This window comes from Sinohyriopsis cumingii, unplaced genomic scaffold, assembly GCF_028554795.1.
Source record: "Sinohyriopsis cumingii isolate HCF-2022 unplaced genomic scaffold, ASM2855479v2 utg000426l, whole genome shotgun sequence".
Taxonomy (NCBI): Eukaryota; Metazoa; Mollusca; class Bivalvia; order Unionida; family Unionidae; genus Sinohyriopsis; species Sinohyriopsis cumingii.
In genome coordinates this window covers 4,375,209-4,402,926 of record NW_028315897.1, presented here as the reverse complement: position 1 = coordinate 4,402,926, position 27,718 = coordinate 4,375,209, and the positions used below count along the sequence as shown (strand labels likewise).

At 33.5% G+C, this 27,718-nt stretch overlaps 1 protein-coding gene and 1 long non-coding RNA gene across 2 annotated transcripts; both read left to right on the top strand.

The window, feature by feature from the left end:
• Window positions 1-775: 775 nt before the first annotated feature.
• Window positions 776-4,511, top strand: LOC149774103 (uncharacterized). The gene is made up of 2 exons (XR_016416966.1): window positions 776-2,629; window positions 3,111-4,511. It is a non-coding gene; the product is annotated as an uncharacterized LOC149774103 (long non-coding RNA).
• A 13,531-nt stretch (window positions 4,512-18,042) lies between these two features.
• LOC149774102 (uncharacterized) lies at window positions 18,043-21,084 on the top strand. The gene is made up of 2 exons (XM_089945773.1): window positions 18,043-18,112; window positions 20,832-21,084. Exons 1-2 carry the CDS (start codon window positions 18,049-18,051, stop codon window positions 21,071-21,073), a joined length of 306 nt encoding a protein of 101 aa, XP_089801899.1. The 5' UTR covers window positions 18,043-18,048; the 3' UTR covers window positions 21,074-21,084.
• Window positions 21,085-27,718: the final 6,634 nt, after the last annotated feature.

Here is a 27,718-nt window from a genome sequence, read left to right as displayed (position 1 = left end):
CAGTATATGGTTGGCAGGCACGGATAGTCTCATAAACGCTTATCAAACATAATGTGTTTGCGTCTGTCTTCATGTTGTGGAACTTTTCATACACTGTATTTGTCGTTTCTCATCTTTACTTGAAATATTCCTATGAAACACCGTAATTAGGAAAACTAAAATTATATTGCTTTCCAAATTTGCTAGTTATTGTTCTATTCAATGCTAGTGTTTATATTCACTATTTAATATTAGCATTACTGCTGAAGACAGGAACACAGACATGAATGTGGTGTGTCCACTGCAATGACTCGTATGTACTGTTCCGATGAGATAAGTTATTGCTCTAACATTACCATGCCATATATTCTCACAAGCGTACACTTCTTTCTCCACACTGAAAGTACCAGTGATTGTGGTTCGACCATTACACGGCCGAACGCTTGTCAGATTTGCGATATGTATGTTGTGTCACAAAGCCATGATGACAAGCATATCATAATTACAAGTTTTTGGGTACATAAGTGCGTGTATTGCCTTGATGGGATCATGACATTAATCAACCTGTCTTTTCTTGCAACGTTGAAAAGGTTTCATGGCCAATAAGTAATACATGTCTGTGCACCAAAGCACGTGTTTTGGGGGGGTTCAAAATATGGCTCGGGGTAACGGCCAAGAGATGTATATGAAAGTGATATTAGATAAGTTATGAGTGTCGAAAGTTTCATTACTATTCTCATATATATATATATATATATATATATATATATATATATATATATATATATATATATATATATATATAATTCATAAGGAATGCTTGACCTTTGTCCGTGATTGAGGGTACAGTTGATGCCTACTTGACCATAGGTATTTTTTGTCTACATGGCTTTTGCAGTGATTACGTGTGGTAAACAAAATGTTTACTGTTTACTAACATTTAAATTTAGTGATTTGTATTTTCTATTACAAATGCTCAGGTTTCCAAAACATTCTGCTGCGTTGTAGGTTAGGTGACAGTTTGTGTATAAAAAAGATTTTGTAAACAAATATTTAATTATTGCTTAATATCGTTACTTGGGAATATGTTAGCAAAGTTAAATTGTGCTCAGATATAATCTGACTAGAACTATTTATTTAAATTATTTATTAGATAATTCCAAAATGCTGATTTACTTTTGGATTTAAGAACAACCGTTATGATTATTGGGACATTGTGCATCAAATCATTGAGCCTTATCTGAACATTCAATACTACTTGACTTCATTCGGATCGTTTTTGATTTCAGACTTGTGATAAAACATTTAGATTAATTTAGGACTTAATTCACAATAATGTTTGTGTCTTTCAATCCTTCGCTATGCATTATTTGGGCAATACATTATTTTTGTTAGTTTGCTAGAACTGTTGGTTTTGCATGTTTCTATTACAGAGTTAATGATCATAGAGTTGTGACACTGCTAAATGATCATCAGGAACAGATCAAATAAATTGTCGCATGATTTCGAAATAAATCATGGCATATCAGCCTATGACATGCTGTGGTCGTATATCAATTATACACTATTGCTGGAGGTTTCGTGTGATCGGATGCGATTAATTGATGCGCCATTCTAAACCTAGTTATGTTTTCCAAATTTTAAATGTTTTTACAAATTCGTATTTATAAAGTACATTTAGATACAATGCTATATCACAAAGTTTATTTTGACCTTAGCCAAAACCAGTTTGCAAAGATGAAGAGAGCAATAAGAAATACATGTGGGGTCACAGTGAAACATTCTTCGCTAAAGTTAACTAGAGATGGCCAGCCGTTATAATTTCAGAGACAGGTTAATCGATTCGGTGCAACCTGACATTACAAAACACATCTCAATAATATTAAAGTTATCAAAGTCACAGGTGACTTAAATGCAAAAGAGAAGTCATAGACTTCAGTGCCGTTGGCTATGATGACTGTAAAAACTGCATTCAGAACCATCGGAATCCCATCCTGAATGGATCGGAAAAAGGGTGTTTCGTTGCGTGCCTTCACAGTACAGATGAGAATCGCGTACCAAAAATGAAAAGGTCCTCAATTATCCAGCTCTCATAGCAAATTTTATCTAGAGTAGAGCCTCATCCATTGTCCAATTTTGATTTACTCATGATGACAAAGCCAAGCTAGCGCTTCTTTGGCATCCTCAAGTTGGAAGAACATAAAGGCTTGTTCCGCCAGATACAGTTGTTCATTTTTGAAATGATAGCTTTGACTGAGTATTTTATCGTCGCTTTATTAAAGGGGAAATACGAGGACCTGCCGGATATGTGGCATATCGCTGTTGAAGCGCTGTGTGTATTCGAGCGTTTTCCCACATCTAAATGGGTTATCGACTCTGCCTTTCAATTAAAAACTACTCTTCCAGTTATACTACGCCTGTCAGCATTAACGGACAAACTCTCTCTCTATAACACATACACACACCCACACACATACACACAGATACTCATAGGTAAAATCAACAATGTTGGACCTATTAAGGTCTGTGTTAGAAACTATTCCCTTTCTTGTTTCAGTGTACCAAGTGTCAGGGATGGAATCCTTCACACTGGAGTTTCGGCTATCGCTGCAAATGTGGTGGAAGTAAATGAAATCATGCATGTATAATGGTAATATAATGCGTTGTGGGATTGGAAACAATTATAAAATCTACATAAAAAGCATATTCTCAAATAATAACAAACACATCTGCATTGATGAAATATTTATGATTCTATTCGCATGATTGGTCAACTCTGTTTCGTTAGTTGATATGCTTGTCATTGTGACCTATCTTTTCAATATCTTATGAAAATACTAATAAAATAAATATGACCAATCCTGCCTTAGAAAATTATACATCTAAAGGAGCTAAATATACACAAACATGAAAAAGACAACATGTCATACTCTGTCTTACATAATCAAATAACTTCCATACGCACAAAATATGATTATTTGGGTTGTATGGGCATATCAAATAACTTTTCAAAGTCGTTCCAATATAATAAGACAGACAAATTGTATTTGTGCTTTTGTAGTTGTTAAATGGGAATAATAACTATTTTATGATTTGTCATACTCTTGAATATGTATTCTCCTTCTTTTCAGTTTTTCTGGATGGTTCATACAGAGTGAAGAGATCATTACAAAATTGGACGAGACAATTCCCCAAATAAGATATGTGCATGATGTAAATAAAATAAATGAAATATTAAACTGTTTATTTTAGAAGCTCATATTGTTAGAAAGTATGCTTATTTAAGATATCTTGTTTGTTGCAGTTCTTAGTATTGATGGAATCTGTACATTAATAATTAGTAGTTAGATTGCATTACATTATTAATTAGGGGTTTTATGGTGTTGAAAAGTGATTTTGTTAGTTTAGAAAACTGACACAAACTTAAAGGTTGATATTTAAGAAATGACTTTATAATGTGTAACATTAATCAAATGTAGTGTAGTGGTGGAAAATGTGGATATATTCTAATTACATAAACATGTCTGATTATGATTGAAATGCTTGACAATAGTAGCACCCTTTGTTCAATTTAAATATAATTTGTTATTAACGTATACTGCAGTGTATCTACAAATGATCACAGCTAATGTGTTGTACTTAAATCTAGATAATATTACCGTCGTGCATATATTATTCATATTTTACAATCCATACATACAAGTTTGCTGAATGTGACGTCATGCATCAACAAGTCCAAAAAAATACCAGCTGAAACATGGGACTATAATGATTGGTCATATTTGTACATGGTGTTACGGGTGTCTTAACTTCATGCAGTGTGTATTATTCCACCAAATTATATACTCCTATATTGAGTATCTGAAATCTGTATTATATTTACTGAACTGTGCTATTTATAATGAACATACAATTGTGATACCAAAATGTATGAATGTGTAATTGATAAAAAAAAAAATTCCATTCCGGTTAATACTTTGAATAGGAAATCTGTATTTTATGAATACTTGTAACATTCATTGTACCCCGAAATGCTTCCTATGGTATGTGCATGTGTGTGTGTGTGTGATTTGGATTTGTAATGTAGGTTTAACAATTGTTCAGTCATATCGCTCCGATGTCTGCAGTGTGGCAGTTTATAGTGATGTCTAGCACTGGGGCATCATGCCGCAGATGTGTAGTATGATGTCCCACCCAGTCAAATAATCCTGACACCATCCTGACCAGTCCTAACACTAGCCTCTTAATGCTGAGTGCCAAGCGAGGCAGCTGTTAGTACCATTTTTATACGAATTTGGCATGACTTGACCGGGAATCGAACCCACGACCTCCCGCATCCGATGCGGACGTTCTAACCACTAGACCACCGGAGCGGTCCCTATGTTATGCTTGACATTCAAAGTGAATCAATTATATTATAATGAATATGTAATTAAGTAAATCAGAAATTAGATTGCATACGCAAACACAAGTAACACATAATTAATTCTATTGTAATTAACATATTCAAATAAACCATAGGTCTTATTTGATTAAGGTGTTTTTTATAATCTGTCCTTCTGGATTGCCTTATACAGGCATACCTTCAGAGGCCCAGCAGTAAATTGTCTACAAATCATTCTACTTAAGCCCGATTTTGTCGTAATGACTGGTGTCAAAAAATGAATATTTGTTTTTAAAAATTGTAACCAATGATTTTTTTTTTTAAATTGTAACCATACACAGGATTACATCTAGTTAGTTAAGTTATAAATATTTACTTTTCACCTATTATCTTGAGAAGAAATACACAGACCCACGAACGCACACAAGTACACCCACACATGTACAAGCACACACACACAAAGACATACACAGATATATATATATATATATATATATAGATGGACAGATATATTGGCAGGCAGACTGACAGAGACACCAACAGATAGATAGATCAGGAGTCATTACCATGAGAATATTTGGGAGGTGCAACTTGCCTGTATATATATATATATATATATATATATATATATATATATATATATATATATATATATATATATATATATATATATATATGAAATATCATCATGTCGCTGAATAAGATACTTGGTGATAATGTTACTTGCCCTGTACACCAATAACGTGTAATGCATTAAGATACAGAACATCTTGAAGTAAACATAGCTCTGATAACTGTACAAGCAGGATATAAATTAGCGGTTTCAATATCGATTTAATTAAGTTTATGTTCCAACCAGACGTTTCAGTTACAGGTGGATTAAACACGACCTAATACCCATTTAGATCATTGCCTATTAATACATGAATTCCTTAGATTGATAAAGAGGTCGCTGTTCTGACAGTCATTGGTTCTGAGATTAAGTCTGATGACAGGTTTTGGCAATGGATAGGATCGTTAATAATGTTGCACTCTTCCCAAATGAATAATAAGATTTCGCTAGAAGAAGAGTATTATTCAGACACAGTCAGAGTACCTATTAACAAAGACTTTGAGTAGCTTCTGTGTACATTGCAATTTTAATGTGGATACCTTGGCATGATGGCCAGTAAGTGATACTGAATCTTCTGAAATGAACGTTTAATGTGTTTCCAAAATAAAATCAGACCAGGGTTTATCAGACCCAACAAAGATATTGATTTCAATGCACGTTCCTGACCTTGACGTCTTTGAAAAAAAGAGCTTGGAATAGCTCTGTCAGTTTTATATTCTTTATGTTTCAACATGGAGCAATAAAAAAATGCCTTGGTCATTTTTTACACTAAGTGCACTGAGGAAAAGATAATGACCTCTCATCAGTCGAATGAAGTCACATATCCTCACTTCAGTACCGAAAAATTATTATGCTTTTTACTCAGAGATATGCGTGGTCAATTATCGTGGCAAGCATTGATTTACAACTTTGTGTTCGCTATGATGAGTAGAAGCAGAGAGTGCTGCTAAAATAAAAAATATTAAATTATTTTGTCAAATAGATAAACAGTAGTAAATAGGAAGTACATGGTATTGGAAGGCAAACGCATCGTGGTATTGGGACGCAACAAATTCAAAGCAACCTTCTTTGGAAAATGCAATATCTGCAGCAGATAATGCCAATGCGAGTACTGCAGAATACACACGCACATACTACCTGAAGGTCTGTGGTCACCATCCGACCTGAAAATTGGCATCGGATCAAATTATGTAACCAGCCTTGCCAACCTTGTGGATCTGTCTGGTAATATTATTAATTTACTAAGGCAGAAATTAAAACCACATAAACATGTTGCCGCCCGTGTACCTTCACAAAGGGATATCAAAACAAAAGAACAATAGAACAGAAATAGATAAAAAATAATCATCAGGAATGAAGTGATCACAGTTCTTGATTCTGACACAATACCAAAAGTCAAACAAGCCATCTACACAATATCCTAATTAGGAAAGCACTTGTCCCTGCCCTTCACATAAGCACGCCTGCCGCATTGCAGCTAAGAAACCTCGCACAGCAGCATGGTATACATATACATGCTAGTATCATTGAGTCACACCTTTGTGCTGAATCAATAACTATTACCGGCACCACCATCACCAATGATATAAATATCTAAAAAATGTGCGTGCACGAACAATACTCGAATACCCTAGAAATGACAAGATTATGATAGTGTTCGTGCTGATGAAGAACAAACTGGTTGTCCTGCATCTGCTATCAGCACAAACGCAACTGAATATATTCGGGCAGGATCACAACAATCACGAGTGACCGAATTTAAATTTCAGAAGCAAACTGGTGAGTTGGAAAATCATTTGGCCATTATTCCGTTCACCTACAAACCAGCGAAAGACTCTCAGTAACTGCTAACAGACTCAATTCCCGGAATAGCAGCATTTTTGTTAAACTTTGGTCATACTGGGGTCAAAGCAGACAATGATCTCAAAGCTCGTAGTTATGCTCTTTAGTCGTGACAAAGATGGATTCAAAACTGCTACTCCGTGGACTCACAGTGGTGTCCGTGTGATCCTGAAACGCAAAGAGAGCAGCACCATCAGCTATGAAATTGGCAGAGGCATTGAAAAGGTTCTTGAAATGTTGGAGAAATACACCAATACAGGATAGGGTTGGACTCTCGAAAGATGTGGCCAGGTCAGTGTTTATCTCTCTCCCTCTCTATCACCCATTTATTGGATCAGTTACATAGCAACACAAAAATGGCCGCCTCCCAGGTCAGTGATCAACGTGAGGAATCTTGAAAATCGTTGGTTTGAGTGGGCAATCTTGTTTGCACTATAACTGGTGCGTGACAGCCAATACTTGCCCCAAAAATAGCATCTGGACAAACAATATATTAATTTTACTATATGTTCACTACATTTGTTTCTCATTACTGACCTTTTCTTTGTGTGACAATCAATACAAATCATATGTTAATCTAAAATACCTTTAAAGATGACTTTACGGTGAAGTTCTCGTTCTCGCCAAAGGATAACCTGCATTTTTTTGAGAGGCTGGACTGTCAACAGAGCAGCATGTAAACAGAACACATATTTCACTTCCTGATAATGACCAAGGCCTTATTACTCACTGTGTACTTTCACCAAAATACACATATAAAATAACAACCTAAGCTCATATTCTCAAGAATAAACAAAAACCTTTAAATCCCTACCAAAACTTCATAAATGTACCTTATCTATCACCATCAAAATAAGAGGAAAAGAAATGCTCTAAAAATGCTCTAAAATACACTAGAACTTCATTCATGGGTACTGAATGGAAGTACTAATTGTGACCCGACTCCCGATAGGCTCACATTTTATGGTCAATTTTAGTCAAACTTATATTTGCATGCCACATCTATTTCAACTTTATACATGAAGTCTTTTTGAATTTCCTTGCAAACAAGACATGTGACATCTGTCAGAACATGTGTAGTGCTGGTGTTCCACAGGGTGCCAGTTTTGATCCAAGTGCTCTTGAGAAACCAAAACTAAATTTGCAATATCTTCCTTAATTACTGGAATTTGTCAATGCAGTCAAAATACAATTGTAACACAAGATAGGGCCTGTCTGGAAATGCATTTGAATTCTAAAATTGTTGATAAATTAAATTTTATTGAAAATTTAAAAAAAAAAAATTGCAATTTTAAAAACTAAATAGTATTGAAAAACTTAATTTTCATGCAAGTTTTAAACTCAGTTTGACAATTTTAGACAGCAAAGTTGATCAATAAATAGTATCTAAAACAAATGATAGTCTGGTTCTGTACAACTGATAACATTTTTCCCAGGGGTAATGGAGCAACATAGCTCATAGTGATTTTGGCAGCAAACCACAATATGCCTGACAAGATGCATCTAGGTTTACACACTAAAAAAACAATGGCATGTGCTATGTGTCAGGTACTTAGGCAGTTGCTTGTATAACTGATAGCGCACTCAGATTTAAAGTTCTGATGTGACCACTGCCATGTTTTATAGCAAAAATGCATTCCATTTCAATGTCATTAACTTGAAAAGGCAACAATGGGATAGGAAAATACATTTTCTAGGAAGGCTCTATCTTAATGAAAAATGATGCTAATCTCTCTCATGAAGACCTAAGTCATGTCTTTGAGGTGCTATATATCAGTGTAGTGATATGAACTAATCTTGGTCACCTATGGCAGTACACTGCACATGTCCTTATGAAACCTTGATAACACCATCAGGCTACTGGAGAGCTTCCAAGCTGATCAAACTATAACATTTTGTTCCAGATACCAAGTTAGACCTGAAAAGATAGAACATGTCTCACTTAATTCTAGAAAACAGTAAGATGTAGGTAAAACTGAAGTTAAAATGTGTTAGACATGGTGATTTCAAAATAACATTAAGGTTACAAGCATGGACAAAAATATTGAACTTGAGAGAGTGGCACTCAGAAATGTGAAGCAATGACCATCTATTAAAGTGATAAATTCATCCTAAAAATAAATCAGGTTTCTAGAAGCATATGTATCCATTTACAGGTTAAATAACTAATCAGGTAGACTACGTATCATACAATTTAAGGCAATGTTGGGATGGTGAGGTTTGATCATTGGTGCGAACATTAGTACATACTAGTGTAAAGGAAAGTCAAGCGACAATGTACTAAATACAAATATATGACTATAAGCAGTTCTATTCATGAGGGGAAAAATATTTGGATATTGCAAGTGAATAGAGCCAAATATGGTCACACAGATCGACTATAGGTACCAAAAAAAACTATATCATCAACTAAATGTGAAATTCTGATCCCCAAAACTAGTAAACAAGGATGGAAATTTGCATTTGTGAGACATATGCAATGTACATGTTAAGATCAAATGTGCAGACATAATTTAAATGATTTGTTTGAACATTTATAGTGCATTTTTAAGGAACATTTATAGTGCATCTTAAGAGTGTTGGTTACCAATTATTAAGCTCAATGATTCAATGGAATCAAATATCAGCTGATGCTATAATACCACACTCTGAAAAAGTATTAAACTGAAATGTTGCCATAAATAGGCATATTCATGATGAAAATAACATTCTGGGATATTTTCAGTGCACACAGCCAGAAATGTGCCTTACACATTCACTATAGATACAATGTCAGCCTATATGATGTACTGAATGTGAACTTTTGATCCCAAACATTCTAAAATATATGGATATTTGTTCATGTGGGATATGTAATCAGTTGCACAAAGTTACATTGAAATAATCTGTTTGAATATTTATTATGTAATCTTAAAAGTGTCAGTTAACAAATATTATTAGTAATTAATAATGCATAAAGCAAGATGGACCATTATGATCCCCATAACATCATATAGGCCACAATGCTGCACTACACCAATCAATCTTAACCAAACTGAACAATAAAATGGAATGCATTTTGTATTCATCTTGCATCATTTTGGTGGGGTTTTTACATCCAAGGGTACATATACCTGGAGAAAGTATATTTTATCCCTTTGACCTGTATTTCATTCTCGGACAGTTTAAAATGATTTAGTAGAGAACTTGGGTAGGTATTAGAATAAAGTTTTCATCTCTGTATTCTCACTAAATACCTTATAACTACGTTTATAAACAATTACTGAAGGTAATACAAGCAGCAGATGTGTTACTCGGGAAGTGACCCCATCATAAACACATAATTAATTGCTTGGACCCCTAATAAATAGTTTGAATGACCAATACAAACTAGAATTTTGTCTTCATGTATTTTAAATGAAGGTCTCATTTTGACTTACAAAGATATTTTCTCTGACAAATATCCAACACTGGAGCTTGTATATGGTGTAGGAATATATACGTGCTGATATCATTTAATATCATTCCTAAAAATATTGTATATGTACATTTGGGGGGGGGTATTATCTTTTTTTTAAATTTCATTTAAATTTTTAAAAATAAAAATTAATATTTTATTTTTTATTTCATTCTTATTTTTCAAAGTCAATATACATGACATATTCAAATATCATGCGTCTATCATTATTAATATAGATTTTATACCAATTTAAACTTTACTCCAATACTGCACTGACAGGCCATAGAACACTATTATTTTTCCTATATGTTCTCTATATATAGTTCTCAATACTGACCTTTCCATTGTGTGACAATCAATAAAAATCATATCTTAATCTAAAATACCTTCAAAGATGACTTCACGGTGAAGTTCTTGTCAAAGGTTGACCTGCATTTTTTTGAGAGGCTGGACTGTCAACAGAGCAGCATGTAAACAGAACACAGATTTCACTTCCAGTTCATCACCAAGGCCTTATTATTCATTGTGCCCTGTCGCTGAAATACACATGGAAAACCACATCCTGAGCTCATTTTCTCAACAATAAACAAAACCCTTTAAACCCCTGCCAAAAATTCATAAATGTACCTTTTATATGACCATCAAAATGAGAGGAAAAAATGTCCTAAAAATAGACTAGAACTACGTTCATGGGTACTGAATTGGAAGTACTAATTGTGACCTGATTCCATCTGGGTAAACTCAGGTTTGGATAAATCTAGTGTCCAGTGTCCATTGCAAGTGACCAAAGCTGCACTGAAGAAATCTGAAACTCTTGAACTAGGAGGTATCGTTGTTAACGTGTTCATGTGCTACGAACTCCCAAATGCAAAATTAACTCTTTAGTGAAATGAAAGACTTAGATTCTGTATCACACAATATATGGATCTAAGATGGTGGTGGGCTGCTTAAACGGCACAAAACATCTGTGTATTTAACACAAGATATGCCCAGCAGTCATGTTGTTGTTGTTGTTGAGTTTAACGCCATATTTTAGCACATGATAGGCTATGCATGGTGGCCAGTATCAATGGTGGAGGAAGAACCAGGGAAAACCCCGGGAAGAACCACCAACCCACGAGAAGCTACTGGCAAGCTTTCTCACATACCCAAGTTAGCTGAATCCTAGACTCGAACCCACGCAGACAAAGGTGAGATGGCAGTGATCTGTAACGGAGAGCGCTCTAGACCAATCGGCCACTTGCCCCCCCCCCCCCCCCAAGCAGTCAAGACTTTTGAGGTATCAGTGAGAAACTACAGAGCATAATCATGCTCGAACCTGGCAAAAACACTGTCAAATTTGCCTCTGTGCAGCGAAAGATGAAAGTCCTGAATATCATCTATGTGGATCTGGAGTGCTTGAGTGTTGTAGTGGAGAGATGCTATACTGGTAAAGACACAAATGCGCCTGTCATCGACCAGATGGTGCGGTTTTTTATGGTTCAATGTGATTGGAAATCGGAGTCGCCAGACCTTTTATCGTGCTAAGAGTGTGAACGCTAAAGACATAGTGGATGCATTCCTCAGATTGGTGGATGTCACATCAAACTATATTCTAGGTTTGTCTTTTTGATTACTATTAACAATCTGCATAAACTCAGATCTGTTTGCACATTATGTTATTGCATATCTGGGTCTGTGTTTGTCTTACTGATTACTAAAAACAATCTGCATAAACACAGATCTGCTTGCACATTATGTTATGGCATATCTGGGTCTGTTGTCTTACTAATTAATCCAAACAATGTGCATAGACCCAGATCTGCTGGCACATTATGTTATGGCACATCAGGTTCTGTGATTGTCTTACTGATTACTCCAAACAATCTGCATAAACACAGATCTGCTTGCACATTATGTTATGGCATATCTGGGTCTGTTGTCTTACTAATTAATCCAAACAATGTGCATAGACTGTGATCTGCTGGCACATTATGTTATGGTATATCTGGGTCTGTGCAGTTTGTTGTTAGATTTGACATGTGAGTATATAGGGTATATGTAAGACTATTTAGTGTGACTGTTTAGGACCATTTAGTGTGACTGTTTAGGACCATTTAGTGTGACTGTTTAGGACCATTTAAAGTGACTTTTCAGGGTGGTTATTTAGGACCAATTATGATGCAATGGCAAGTCTGGGTGAGTCTGAAGATGGATATGACTTATATATGAATGTAGATGGTATGTTTAGATGTTTGGGACTATTTATTGTGACAGTTTATGACCATTTACAGGATCCTTATGGCCTTTGAAGGTTCTTTGACAGTTTGGGAAAAATGAGGTAGCATTTTCAAGGCCATGAAAGTTTGAGAAAATTGAGCAGATTACCCTGGGGTCTTTACAAGTCTTTGAAATTCAAAATAAACCCAAACATTTTAATTTCTTTCCACAATCACAAATAAAATTGTCCAAGGTTGTTAGATTTGGATGTAGTTGAGTTTTCACAGTTTCTTTCATTTGATTAATTATAGTTTGAATTTCATCAATAAACAATATTGTAGCATTCTGCATTCATTGTTTTCTCATATAACATAACTTGTATACAAAAGTTTAGCAAAAATAGGTCTGGAAATCTAAGTTTGTCATCTTTGAAAGTTTGGGAAAAGTCTTTGAATTTATCACTCAGAATTCTGTATGAACCCTGATTTAGTGTGACTGTTTAGGGCCATTTAGGCTGACTATATAGGACCATATCAGGTGACCATGAACAAAATTGGGTAAGGGTCTATATAGCAAACAAGATATGACTTGGTTAAATGGGGCCCTGAGTGGCCGAGTGGTCTAAAGTGCTCAGTGTTATGGATCACTGCCATCTCACCTCGGGCTGTGTGGGTTCGAGTCTCAGGCTTGGATAACATGGGTAAGTGAGAAAGCCTTCCAGTAGCTTCTTGTGGGTCAGTGGTTCTTCCCAGAGTATTCCAGAGGTCTTCCTCCACCAGTTATACTGGCTGCCATGTATAGCCTATATTGTGCTTAAATATGGCATTAAACCCTACAACAACAACAACAATAACTTGGTTAATTTGTCTGGTATGAACAGGTGATATTTAAACAGAGGTGACTGCTTATACATTTTTGACATTATTCAGGTGCATACATAAGCAAAACATTGGAACCATATGCAGCATCTACCAGAATATTAACAGTCCAAATATATTCTATTTACTGGCCACATTTTACCATATGATTGTAGCTAAACACAGACCACATAAGTTATGTCATTTGACTCAATACTGTAATAATAATAATAATAATAACTGTACTTAGGACCAACACGTAGTAAAAAATAAAGAGACATGTACTTATATATAAAAAACCTAAATACATGAAATCTGACACAACACACACATAAGACATCTATAATACAAACATTAAACACATCATGTAAGACAGCACACACATACAACAACTATAATAAATATGCAACTCAACATGTGACACAGCACACACATAAAACAACTATTACACAAACACCAAACACAACATGTGACACAGCATGTTTAAGACAACTAAAATATAGACATCAACCACAACATGTAACACAGCACACACACAAGACAAGCATAATACTGACAAAACACAACATGTGACAAAAGACTACTATAAATACAGACATAAAACATGTGACACACAACACACACACGACAACTATACTACATATATACAATATACATGTGACATACCACACACAAAAAAACTATAATAGAGACATACATGACACAAGTGGCACAGCATGTATAAGACAACAATAATCAAATAATACAAGGCAACTGTAATACTGAGAGATGTAAAACACCAAAATTTTGAAACACACACAAGACAAGTATAATAATGATAGACAAATCACATGTGACACACCGTACACACAAGACAACTATAATGAAGGTAGACAACATACATCACATACACACACACTACAACTATAATAGAGACAGACATGACACATGTGACACAGTATGTATTAGACAACTATAATCAGATAATGCAGATATAAAAGATAGTATGTGACACACACACATGACAACTATAACTGAGATGGACATAAAACATAACATCCATAAGACAACTGTAATAGTGAGAGACATAAAACACAACATGTAACACACAAAAGACAACGATAATACAATCTAACAAAACACATACAAGTCTAAAGCAAAGCTTTAAAGAAAAACAACAACATATACACCAGCAATATGGACAGGTGACATGTATACAGAGGTGGCTGCTAATATGAGTTTGACACTTTTTCAGACTACATAAATGCAAACACAACACAGGTGCCCTCTACCAAAAATGGCAACAGCCTCAACATATATAAATTACTGGCCAAATGTTACCAACACAACTACACATAGACAGTGTAAGGTTTGTTATAGTACTACTACTACTACTACTAGTAATAATAATAATAATAATAATAAGTGTTTTATGGCCATATCAACATATGGCAAAAAATTAGAAAATATTCATTTCATAAAATATTATACAAACATGTTGTAAGATATGAATATTTTGGGGAGGGCACATACTGAAAATTAAGAACTGTATATTACCTAAATTAATAATTTGATATGAGACAAAAGTAAAATGTTATATTAGACACAAAGTAAAAACATTCTATATTAGACTGGAATCAAAAATTCTAAATTAGCTTAAAATTATGAATTCTATACTAGATCAAAATTAAGAATTCTATGTTAGAATAAATTGAAATATCCTACATCGGACAAAAATGCAAAAATTTTGTGATCAAATAAAATTGAAAAATCTATATCAAACTTAAATTAAAAATCATGTTATACTAAAATTAAAATATATATTTTACTAAGAAGCAAATAGAAAATCGATCAACTCAATTAAAAATTATATATTAGACAAAAATTAAATTTGTTATGTAAGTCTAAAAAAAAAATAGTCTAAAATCAACAAAAATTGTTAAATCTTTGTTAGACTAAAAGTTTTAACAAAATCTACATCAACTAAAATTAAGACATATATATTAGACTAAAATTATAAATCTTTTATAGTAACCAATTGACAAATAATGTAGTATAATAATACATGTACTGAAAAACTTATATAATTAGCTAAAATTGAAAAAAATTATATTAGACTAAATTGAAATTTCCATATTAAATAAAAATAAACAAATTCCATATTAGACTAAAATTACAAATAATAAATTTGACCAAAATTCAGACTTAGACTTCTTAAAAAGTCTATATTACAATAAAATTACAAGTTTTATATTAGACTGAATTTTAAATTCTAGATTAAGCTAAATTAAAAACTAGTCATTGGATTAAATTACATAATCTGTTGAGAAAATAAAATAAAAAGTATATATTAGATTAAAAATAAAATTCTATAGCAGCCTAAAGTATTAATTCTATTTTAAACTAAGACTAAAAATTGGATATCAGACTAATTTTAAAATTGCTTTAGTAGACTAAATTAAAATTATGTATTAGACTAAAAATGAAATTCTATATTAGACAAACATTAACAACTATATACAAGGCTAAAATTAAAGATTGTAAATTATACTAATTTTAAAAATACTATATTAGATTAACTTAAAAAGTATAAATCAGGATAAGATTTAAAAATTGTATTAGACTAAAAATAAATCTTATATTCGACTAAAATTTTAAAAAATCTATATTAGACTAAACTAAAAACTCTATGTTTGACTAAAGTTATAAGTTATATATTAGACTAAATTCTATATTAATATTAAATTAAAAATTCTATATTAGTATAAATTTAAAGAACATGTATTTGACTTAAAGATGTAAAAAATACTTAATCAACTAAAATTAAAAATGCTATCATAGATCAAAATACAAAATTGTATGTAAGTGTCACTGAATTGTATAAATCCTTTTATTATTAAATATATGTACTTGGGTTTCATATTTTTGTGTACAATGATACCCGTGGGTAATTTATGGATATTGTACAATATTTCGAAAACAGTGAGTTTGGTTCATCCTATGCCACACGTGTGAGGTGCTTTCCAGACTATGAACATGCGAAATCGTTGGAACCAATCGCGTAATTTCTTCCAAAAAGTGTGTCACGTGGTCATGACATCACACACAAAACCAAACTCAGCAGCTGTAAATATGGCGTCAAAAGATGAAAATCGATCATCAAGAATGAACACTGGCGTGCCCAGTACTTCTGGAAGTACACATTGCCAGAAGTTACGCAGTGAGAGCAGCGAACAGGTTTGTATTTCAATTTCTTGAAAAGATTACACCAATGTGTGTATTATAGACGTACCAAACAGCTGCCAATTATAAATTATCATCTCATCCGTACCCACCCACCCACCCGAAATGGATGGTCTCTTAAAGAAAACAAAATGTGATTTTATTCATAGCCGTTTGAAAGAGGAAATATTTTAGAATTCTAGCAAATTACTCCTTTCCCATGGATTATGTTGTTCTAGTTTAAAACCTATATTAACAATTTGAATCGTCCTTTAAAACACCTAACAGCTGCCGTTTACCATGTCTGGAAAGACTATAAGCACTGCCGCCGTGTATATAATTTACGTAAAGCTATTCGTAGGCTGCCGCATACCTCGTAACACGATATACGTAATATACTCATTACCCGTATTTCGATATTTGCAAGTTACTGTTTAAACTTTTACAAATAAGAATGTTTAAATGAATATTGAGTGAATCTCATTGGTGGAAAGTTCAGTATTGTCGCCCAATAATTGTACTTTATTAATAGTTAACTCAGTTGTATGACATGTCAAATTAAATAATGAATTAAACAAGACTCCAGCTTCTTAGTTTATTTTATAAGGTTTATTTAGTATAAGCGGTATGTAATACAGCATATGGTATAAAGGTAAATTCTATGTAAATCTAAGAAAAGGAATAATATACTCAGACCAGTATATGAAAATGTTACTATATGGCCCTGTGTTATGATCTTTTCCAGTGATAGTAATCACTTTAGTTCTCAATAAAAGAAGGTAAACTAATTTTTGCACCAAGATCAATGAGTTGCTCTGATAACATTTCCTTTTTTAAATTAGCAATCCGAGATAAATAGTCATACATTATTTCATATGATTTGAATACAGAACTCTGCCAACCACTCAACATACTTAGGTAATAATGAGACATCATTTTAAATGTCATATTTATATCTAAGACAAGATTTAATGTTTGTTCCATCTTCTTCATCTTGTTTTAGTTGAATTTAGCATCAGCTTCCAGAGTACAAGTAGGGATATGAAATTGGTTAGTTTTTTCAATATTTTTTGACCAAATTAGGTTGGCTTTTTAAGGCATGTACTGGTGTTATGTTGAATACCCCTCCTCTCTCTCTACATACATACATCCATAAATATGCTCAATGATTGTTTACAGTGTCAATAGCCTAGTGGTAAGAGCATCTGCCTTGGATGCGTGAAGTTGTAGGTTTGAACCCCAGTCGAGTCATACAAAAGACTTAAAAAAATGGTACTAACAGCTGCCTTGCTTGGCGTTCAGCATTAAGAGGTTAGTGTTAAGACTGGTTGTCCTGGATTCAGACATAGCGATATGACTGAAAACTTGTAAAAGCTATTGTTCAAAAGATAATAAACACCCATATACAGTGTCATATACATGTGGCCATACTGTGTTTTTTATTTATTAATTGGTTAGGTTAAATCACTGCATGTAAACTTCCATCTCCACCCAGCATTTTATGAAGGATATTATTTTCTTGCAGGTGCTTGTCATGGGTGTTCCATCAGACCATCCAGAACTTGGTATATACACAGCAACAATGCAGCAAAACAAAGGTAGTTCTCTAAGTGTGCATTGATTATCCATTTCCATATGACTAACAGAAAAGTTTTAAATTACTAAGCAACTATATTTGCAGATTGTCCTCCATAACAGTTCTGATACATATAGTGCTTTCATTAAGCTTTGGTTTCTAAAGGCTGAAATAGTTTTGTTTCTGTTGTTTTATCTTCACAAAAGACACTTCAAATATTGTTCAAAGTGGAGAGGTAAATGAGTTGTTACTATGATGAAATGTCCATTAATGCATACAGTGTCCAAGAAAATGTTTCTAAAATTAATATAAATGCTAGCTTCTTGTATGGTTGTATAAAGTAACTTAAAATTGGTATGCAAGGATCTATCCCTCAAATCTCCAGGTGTTTCCAACAGTTTTAAAGTTAAGAATGTATAAGAGACATTCAGTGAATGGTGAAACACTGGAAACTCATAGTGAAAACCAAACTTGAGAGGATATGACATCTTATTGTGACAGTAAATATAATCATTTAAGGAGCTGTGACTGATTTAAAAAATGATGCAAATGCAGTGTTTTGTAGTCAAAACTTATGAAATCATTGGAATCTTAGCTGTTTAATACCAGTAGTTTAACCCTGTGCAGGCCTGTTATGGATTGATTACTTCACAATAGTACTTTGGTGACATTTTGTTTTCACCCCCAACATAACAAAAGTTGACAAAAGATGTATAAATGGATTCCATCTTGCCATCTGTGTATTAGACTGTCAAGCACATTTTCAGTTTAAGAGCATCATTCCCAAACAATTCAAAATATCTTTTATAAAACTTGTTAGACATTAAGCTGTTGGTCCAGATGTGCCTTTTGCTATTTACAATTTATCTTTTTGAATATTTGTAAAATAATTTTTCCATGTCCTTGTCCATCCATCCATTATCCTCACATTTATTTGTCTCACCACAAATCATAATGTGTTTTAATACAGACTGTCAGGGTTGTTAACCTGTATGGCTTGCATTAATTAGATAAGATTTAAGCAACAGAAATAACCTTTATTATCCATAACAGAATACTATTTTTGAGCTAGTTCACCATCAAACTCACCAAATTTGTCGGCTATGTAAGCATTATACATTTTCATGGACTTGAGCCTGTTAACTAATATTAAATTTGATTTTGTTTAATTCACAAGAAACTACTGTTTCAGGTTAATATTCCAAACTAAATGTTAATGTAAGAAAATATATTTTTTACAATAAAAAAGTTGAAAGGGAAATACGTGATAAATTGATAATGATAACCATGCAACGGCACATCCAGAAAGGAACCTGCATATATTCTCACACATTAGTTCATGAAATACATATTTCAATATTTTGTATTATTCATGGTCAGTACCATTGTCTTTTTCATGCTTTTATAATTCCCTTGCCCTGTTAAAACAATCGGGTTCAACAAAAAACATTAGAAGCCTTTATATACAGTGGCCCCCCTCTTGAATGTCTCTTTGACCGGTGTCCACCCACTTTTTATGGCCAGAATTCCATGGCACTGAAGAGTTCCTGTTTAAAAGTATCCCCAAGAAAGTCCACCCCTCAAATGCAAACAGCAGCAATTATAATTGTGCACAAATGTAAGATTTTCACTTCACAAGTGGCAACATTTTATTTTAATATGTGTCCGAAACCAATATTTGATTGGTACAGTAAGTAACATGATTATCTCTACTGATGTCTATTTCCCAATGTCAGGTTTGAGTGTACCACTAAGGTTAATATATAATTATCTATAAATGCCAGGATTACAAAATGGTCTTCATGGGCTAAAAATAGATTTGTGGATTAGCACACAGGAAGAAATTAACCTTGAACAGCACTGAGTACCAGACAAAGACCAGAAAATCATGAGACAACTCATGCATCACTTCCTTTATAAACTAGGCATTTTGTCCACAAAAGTTTCATCTTCATAATCAATTGCAGTACTGTACCATTAGCAAAAAAGGAAAAAATCATTAGAAAACTTTAACAGTTCATCACGAAAATGGAGACCTATTACTTTAAAAGAAAAGTTAAAGTCATTCGACTCAACATCCTTAGCGGTGGTGTGTGGGGCCCAAATCGCTTCATGTTGGAAAGGCTCCAATCCAATACATTTTTTGTAACAGATAAGGAGGATATTCATCAGCATTGGAAAATGGAGTAAATGGAAAGAGCATTGTATATGTACCAAGATTTAAATGACATTTTTGAATGTTTCTGCAATTTGCATGATAAATATACCTCACTTGCATTTCATTCTTAAGTCGAGAAAAAGAATTATTCAGTTGTTCATTTGAAATAAGTCTGTTCTTAAGACAAGAACATTTTAATCATTAATGCTGCTTTTAAATGAAGATGTTAAATGCTTTGAAGTTGTATGTAACTTTCTTACTACCGTACTATGTACATTCTATACACTTATGTACAAAACATTTAGTCCTCAATTGAAAAGGCCACATAATAAGAACAGGACCAGTGTGTGTATGTGTATATATATGTATATACATACACTTCTTATACATTTGAAAGATCCTTTTATCTTCAGTCAGTTTTGTTAAGGTGGTGGATAAGATGTAGATATGTAGAACTAATAATATATTGGTGGTGTGAATATTTCTATAGATAATGATGAAGTAAACAGTTGTGTGCAGTGTCTGTAAACTGCCACAAACTGGTTTTAATTATATATGATCTTTTTATTTTGTGTGTTTACAGAGTGGACTTCCAATCTCAGATGTAACATGGAATTATGTCATGCAGCAGTGACTCGGCAGTCAGCTTTTTGCCATCTTCTCCAAAGGACAACTTTACCAGAAACATCTTACATGTTCCTTTTGGAGAAGAGTATGATGGACATGGCAATAGCAGGATTGTCAGAAGGCTATGCATATGGTGTTGTATTTCGCCAGGGACGTCTGCACTATTTACGATTTTTTTTAAAGCAGCATTTTCAGTAGATTCTTTGAAAGCAAAGGTAATCACATCATCACAACATTATAGCTACATTTGAGACTCATGAAAGCAAATGCTCATGCTTTTGGGACATTCAAACTGGCTCCAAATTACTGGATGGTTAACTGGTGATCAAAGAACAGAGTACATTATGTTTGTAAGCATTTGTCAAATTCTATTCTACGACATCTCTTTGTAATTGCATTTATTCTATATTTGACCTGTGACCACCTTAAATAAACCACAGGGGAGGGATACAAACTATCATACCCTAGTTGCAGCTATAAAAGTATAAAAATGTATGTTGAAATATCAGTTAAGTTAGAACAGTGTAGTTTAAAACCTTGTTTATCCCACTGATAGGAAAGTTTTTAGAAGTTGAATTTGTAGTTTTATTTCATTTAGCATTAAACTGAAATTAAGACTGTCAGAGAACAGTTATTAATCTTCTGATGTGTGGTTAATGAAAGCACATTAGGCTTACAGTAATGTTATCTTTAACATTGTCATCTTGTCAAAATTTACAGATATAGATTTTTTATCAGGTTGTCAGTTTATAGAAATATTTAATGTTCTTTTCTCATTGGTAAAGACAATCTATTGATATATATATATATATATATATATATATATATATATATATATATATATATATATATATATATATATATATATATATATATATATATATATATATATATATATATATATATATATAATTGTATTGCATCTGATAAACATTGTTAACTTTTCATTCTGAAGCAGTATAGTGGATGAGTCTTTGTCTGCATGATTTGTTATCTCCAGAATCGAGGCACAACATTTTACCTATAAATCTTTCTCTTTCAAGGTTTGGATATTATCAAACAGGCGCTTGAATGTGATAGAAACGAGGAATTTTTTTGGGAAAACATATTTACATTGGATGATATCAAAGCAGCTGAAGGAGAATACTTTAATTTGCTAACCGAGAAACGCAAAAAGCTGCCAGAGCCAGGTTTGTGCATTATTCAATTCTTTCTTCTTACTAATACATGACCAAATATACCTGTAGCTTGCCAGCTTTCTAGTTAATACTGAAGTGTTTAGAAGCCACAAAATCAACTATCTTAAAACCTAACTTTGAACAAAAATGAAGTGAGAACAAGATAGGCATTGTTGATGTGAAATGTGAGCAGAAGATTGTCTTTAATGTTTAATAGTGCATTTAATTTTATACTTTGTAGTGTAGGTACCATAGTAAAATACACTTACCAACTCCTACTTCAAGTTTGAGAATACAGCTTAAACAGAAGAATGTCTTATAGTGTCCATAAGACAAGTACATCATTTGGATGTCAGGTAATTTTTATTTCAAGAGGTACATGAGGAAACAAAGTAGAACACATGATCTTATGAGTGATAAAAATGGAAAATATGTCATTTTATAAGAGAAAAGTAGCCAGAAACCAAAATGGCAACAACATCAAAGCAATTTAACCAGACCTTCAAATTGTTAAATATTAAGCAGCTACAGTAAGGAAACAAGTAAGATAAAGTGAATGACATCCACAAAGAGCACTAAACCCACAAACAAAATTGCACCATTCATCCCAGTAAAACCTTTATACTTTATGTACATTTTACAGAAATTTAACATCTATACCTTGTATATTTTACCATGTATATAACTTGCATCGAAATAGTCACGTTTAGTTCTTTTGACAGAGGGTATGGATCTTTTTTTGTGCATGCTGGCAAGTAGATGCATGCCATAACCTACATTTGATTGTCTGTGGTGAGGAAGTTAAACACAGTAACATTATGCTTATAGTGTTTTTTGTTTTTTTTTAGTTTCATTACAGAGTCAAAGAAATTACCATCCACAGGAAGAAGGTATTCCGAAATACTGTTCCAAAATAAATACAGTATTAGGAAGTCGTTAGATCATCTTCTTCATCACATACAAACAAATATTTTCAAAGAAAATAATTTTGAGTGTATGGGGGTGATGGTGTACATATAGAAGAAAAAGAGCTACAAAGACAAGCAGAATGCGAAGTAAGTATTAAGAAGAAATGCAGGAAATCATTATTACCTTTTCCATCAGTCTTTCTATATCCATCTTTCATTTTCCATTTGTTATAACCATGCCCATATACTAATTCATATATGTCTATCCTTCCTTCCATTCAGCACACTGTTAAGACAATTAGTCTCTCATATATTTATTTGAGTTGCCATAAAACATGTTATATGTACTGGTCATTACCTAAATATGCACCAACTGTCCAGTCACTTTGCCCCTGCTGTTGTTGTTGGGTTTAACGCCATTTTTCAGCACAAGATAGGCTATACATGGCGGCCAGTATTAATGGTGGAGGAAGAACCCGGAAAACCCCCAGAAAGAACCACCGACCGACGATAAGCTACCGGCAAGCTTTCTCACATAACCACATTATCCGAATCTGAGACTCATTTGCCCCTGCAATTTTTATTATATGTATTGCTCTTTCTGTCATTGAATGTCACAGTCTTGTTAGTACATTTAGCATGGGTTGATGTGACACAGACTTTTTCCATTGGCTGGTGTGACCATCTTGTGTGAAAATCAATTGGCCCTGCAGAAAATCAACTGGCTCTCCCAATCAGAGGAAAATAATGATGGAGGAAAATTTAATTGGGCCGATGGCCATCAATTTTAAATGACCTTCCTCAGAACCCACAGGTATTCGTCTGGCAAGCCAGCAACAAAATTGCCCCCTGAACTAGTCCTTTTGTTTTTTATTGGACTAGGAACTTGGTAAATCCTATGGTCATTATCAGAAGATACATATATTAATGAATCAGTGTGCTTCTGCAATTTTTGTTCATTTTTCTTTTGTAGATTAATGCAGTGCATGATACAAACTTGTGAGTGCAAATTGTACAACTTCTTTATGGATTGTAATGAAATTCAGTACAATATTATGTTCATTAACAAATAATGCATATATCAAATCACTGTTCCGCTAATTAAGTTAGAATTATTGCCCTTTATTGACTTCAATCTAAAGACAGTGCATAATATAATCTAATGAATCATCTAATCTTTCAGATTTCATTGGATTGCCATGACATTTGGAAAAATGTTTTCATCATTATCGGAAGTTGCATATGTTGACAAATCTCTGCTGCTATTTCAGTTAGAGCTAGTTACTTTCTTAGATTAATGTTTTATAGGATTTTGTGAAGTCAGCTTGTCTCACATTTTTCATTGGATTGCCATGTAACTGCATGTTACAGTCATCATTTGAAAATGTTCATATAAACAGTTCACTTTGCTTTTGCAATTTTAGTCTGATGTATTGTCGTGCAGCAGAATGCATTGTTAAAATCTTGTCAGTGCTACCGATTGTGGTGCCTTTTTGAAAGGATCATGAAAATTGGCACGTGTGACAATATTCATCTAAAACTGCATGTACAAATCTTTGTGCTCCCATGATATTTGTAAGGGTTGTGGACATTTTTGCATTACAGTTGGATACAGTGTTTGACCAAATTTTGTTAATGCAATTACTCAAAGTATTTAATGGATTGCCCTGAAACTTGGTACTTGTTCAGCTCATCATGAGAAGATAAGTTTCTTTATAGGCATTTCACTTGCACTTTTTTAAAAACAGTTGTGCACTGTTAAGCTCTACACGTCTTCATCATGGGCTAGGGGTGTGATGTTGAGGAGGCATTGGTATATTTATATGATCAAATCGCTCACATTTCCTCTAGCTGTGAGCATCATTGTTAGTAGCCTTTTAAAAAAAAACAAATACAAATCGTTAGGTTAACTGCATTTTATGTGAACTTTATTTTTTAATGAGTGTGTCTTTGCAGCTCAATTGCTGACTTAGTTATTGGTCTTTTTTAATAAGAACTGAATCTGTACAATACCCGTTTGATAACCTAATTACTGGAAGAAAAATTCAATATTGTGTTTGTGAGTGATCACTGTTACATGCTGCCATTCAAGTATGTGCATGATATTGCTGAAATGTGACATGAGTAATTGACTTATGATCATTTTTGCAGGGTACAAAATTGATTGAGATCTCATGATGGGTTTGGCTTTACTATTTGCAATCTGTAACAAATACACTAAAGAGAAAAAATTGGTACTTGAGATTTTCAATTGCTTTTGTAGTGTAGTCATTTTGCAGGGTCTTACGTTTTGCATAAAATCTCCATCGAGAAATATTAATCACAGATTTGTTTCAACTAGCATGCAATAAAAGAATAATATGTTTTCTTTTCCTACATTTCAGTTTTTTTTCTGCCAGTAAATATTTTGATGGGACTGCCTTTCAGGCCGCTTTTGAAACTCACAGAACTGAAGTTTGTATGTGCCAACAAGTTACATTCTCAGATGTCTTTGTTCCTCTTGAATATCCAGTTTCATGGGATCAGCAGCTTCAATTTATCTCCATGTTTCCAAATTGGCATATATGGCAGCACAAGACAGTTTCTTATTCCCAGTGGCTATCAAGTCCAGATATGAAAGAAAAGTATAAACCTGCTTCACTAAGGAATCTGGTGCTGTACAATTTTAGAGAGGGTAACATGGATAAGTTCTATTCCATTTGCTCCAAATATAAAAACATTGCCTTAGATCCAGCTCAGTCTACTTTCACATTTGAAAGTTTACCCGAGTCATCTGATTATGGTGACATAGTTCCCCCTGCATCCAAACGCAAACATCATGAACCTACTAGACGTTTGACAATTGAAGAATTGATGACAAACATACACACTGTAGACCCTCAGTTTTCTTCAGAAAATATAGCTGAAGAAAGATCTTGTTATGATAAATTCAAATATGCAATGATTGAAAATGGTCATGTAATTTGGTGACGTAGTGCAGCTAATGTGAATATTTTTACAATGAATGAAGTTAGTATGACAACTGGACTGTTTCAGGAAGACTTATGTTCATTTGACCAAAACAGATATAGATAACTGAATTGTCTTGTAGCTGTGGAATGTATGGCATATTACTGCAGTTAGCCGCAATAAGTACACCTCAGGAAAATCTTGATGAGGTAGATCTGAGTGATGTGAAATGCTGCCATATGAGACTTTTTAATGAATTGATCAGAGACCATATACCTTCTCTATTAAATAATTCTTCCAGGTCAGAAAATAAGATAATTGAAAAACTTGAAGCTGCCAAAGATCAAATTAATGAGCCTATTTGCCAGATGCCAACCTCATCTGATAAAACTTTGAAGTTCTCAGTGTATTCTGATGATGACAAAACATGTACTTTTTTTCATATCACTGACAATAGTCTATCTTGTCAGTCTGGATTTTGTAATGCACTTTATTCATCTTCAAAATGTAAAGTTCTCCATCTTGACAATGCTGAGACCCTTTGTCCTCACCTCAATCAATTGAAAGTCCATGCTAACACATGGATGGATCTACTGATGGGATCAGGCCAGATACAATTACAGTGGTGTGTTCTTGGCAAGGTACTTTGCCCCAATAAACTACATTGTGTTGATGTACTGTAAAATGCCAAACCAAACTTAATTTGGGAGAATGTATTTAAAAGAGAATGAAAATAACTAATATTAAATAAGGGTCTATGGTAAAATGCATTCAGGTATCTCAATATTATGCTCGTGATCACATCAACAACTGACATAAATCATTACAACAATTATACAAACTATATGCATGTAACAGAAGTAAATTACCTGTAATTACCATTTATTATTGGTTACAGTTTTAATTAGATAGTCACCATACATTATTTTTCTAGTGTATCTTTCATCAGCTCTTTTACTTATTATGAGTGGGAGCATGAACATACTGTTTGAGAAAAATCTATGACGTTTACATGAAAAAACTGAGGTTATCTATCAGTTTTGTATGGAAGAGTTAGTGCATTATCAACTAGTGTGTAATAAAGGAAGGATAAATTGCTTGGAGAAAAAAAGTTATTGCCTAAAGAAAACATCTGGAATACAGAATAATCATCGTCTTTGTGACTTCCAGTATTTGTGTGGACCAAGGATGGATGTACTTTCATTGATTGACTATCATACAGAGTTGTCATATGCATATTACTTATTATGGAAAATTATACAATATATGTACTAATTGCTTATCCATAATTTAAATCAAATTTCATTCTAAAACAATTGTATCATTGTCAGATTTTTCTGCACATGCTAATGGGATTCAGTACAGGTTCAGATGGACTAGGACTAGACAGTTAATATCACATCCTGTACACAATAAATAAAAGTACATTTACTTTGGTTATGCTGCATCTTCAGGAAATATTTGTCACATTACAACAAGAAATTTGGTTAAATTTTGGTCCTTGAACATTCACTGTCTGTTCATACTTTTCCTCAGTCATAATTGAATTACTTAAAGTTAAAGTGGTCTAAAGCGCTCTTCGTTACGGATCACTGCCATCTCACCTCTGCCTGCGTGGGTTCGAGTCTAGGATTCGGCCAATGTGGGTATGTGAGAAAGCTTGCCAGTAGCTTCTCGTGGGTCGGTGGTTCTTTCCGGGGTTTTCCCGGGTTCTTCCTCCACCATTAATACTGGCCGCCATGTATAGCCTATTGTGTGCTGAAAAATGGCGTTAAACCCTACAACAACAACAACTTAAAGTTTTGTTT

What these genes read in the sequence shown, in the direction of transcription:
- LOC149774102 (XM_089945773.1), top strand. Translation starts at nt 18,049, where the DNA reads ATGGGTGTTCCATCAGACCATCCAGAACTTGGTATATACACAGCAACA. An exon ending in AACAATGCAGCAAAACAAAG is followed by an intron (nt 18,113 to 20,831) that starts GTAGTTCTCTAA and finishes GTGTGTTTACAG; the next exon opens with AGTGGACTTCCAATCTCAGA.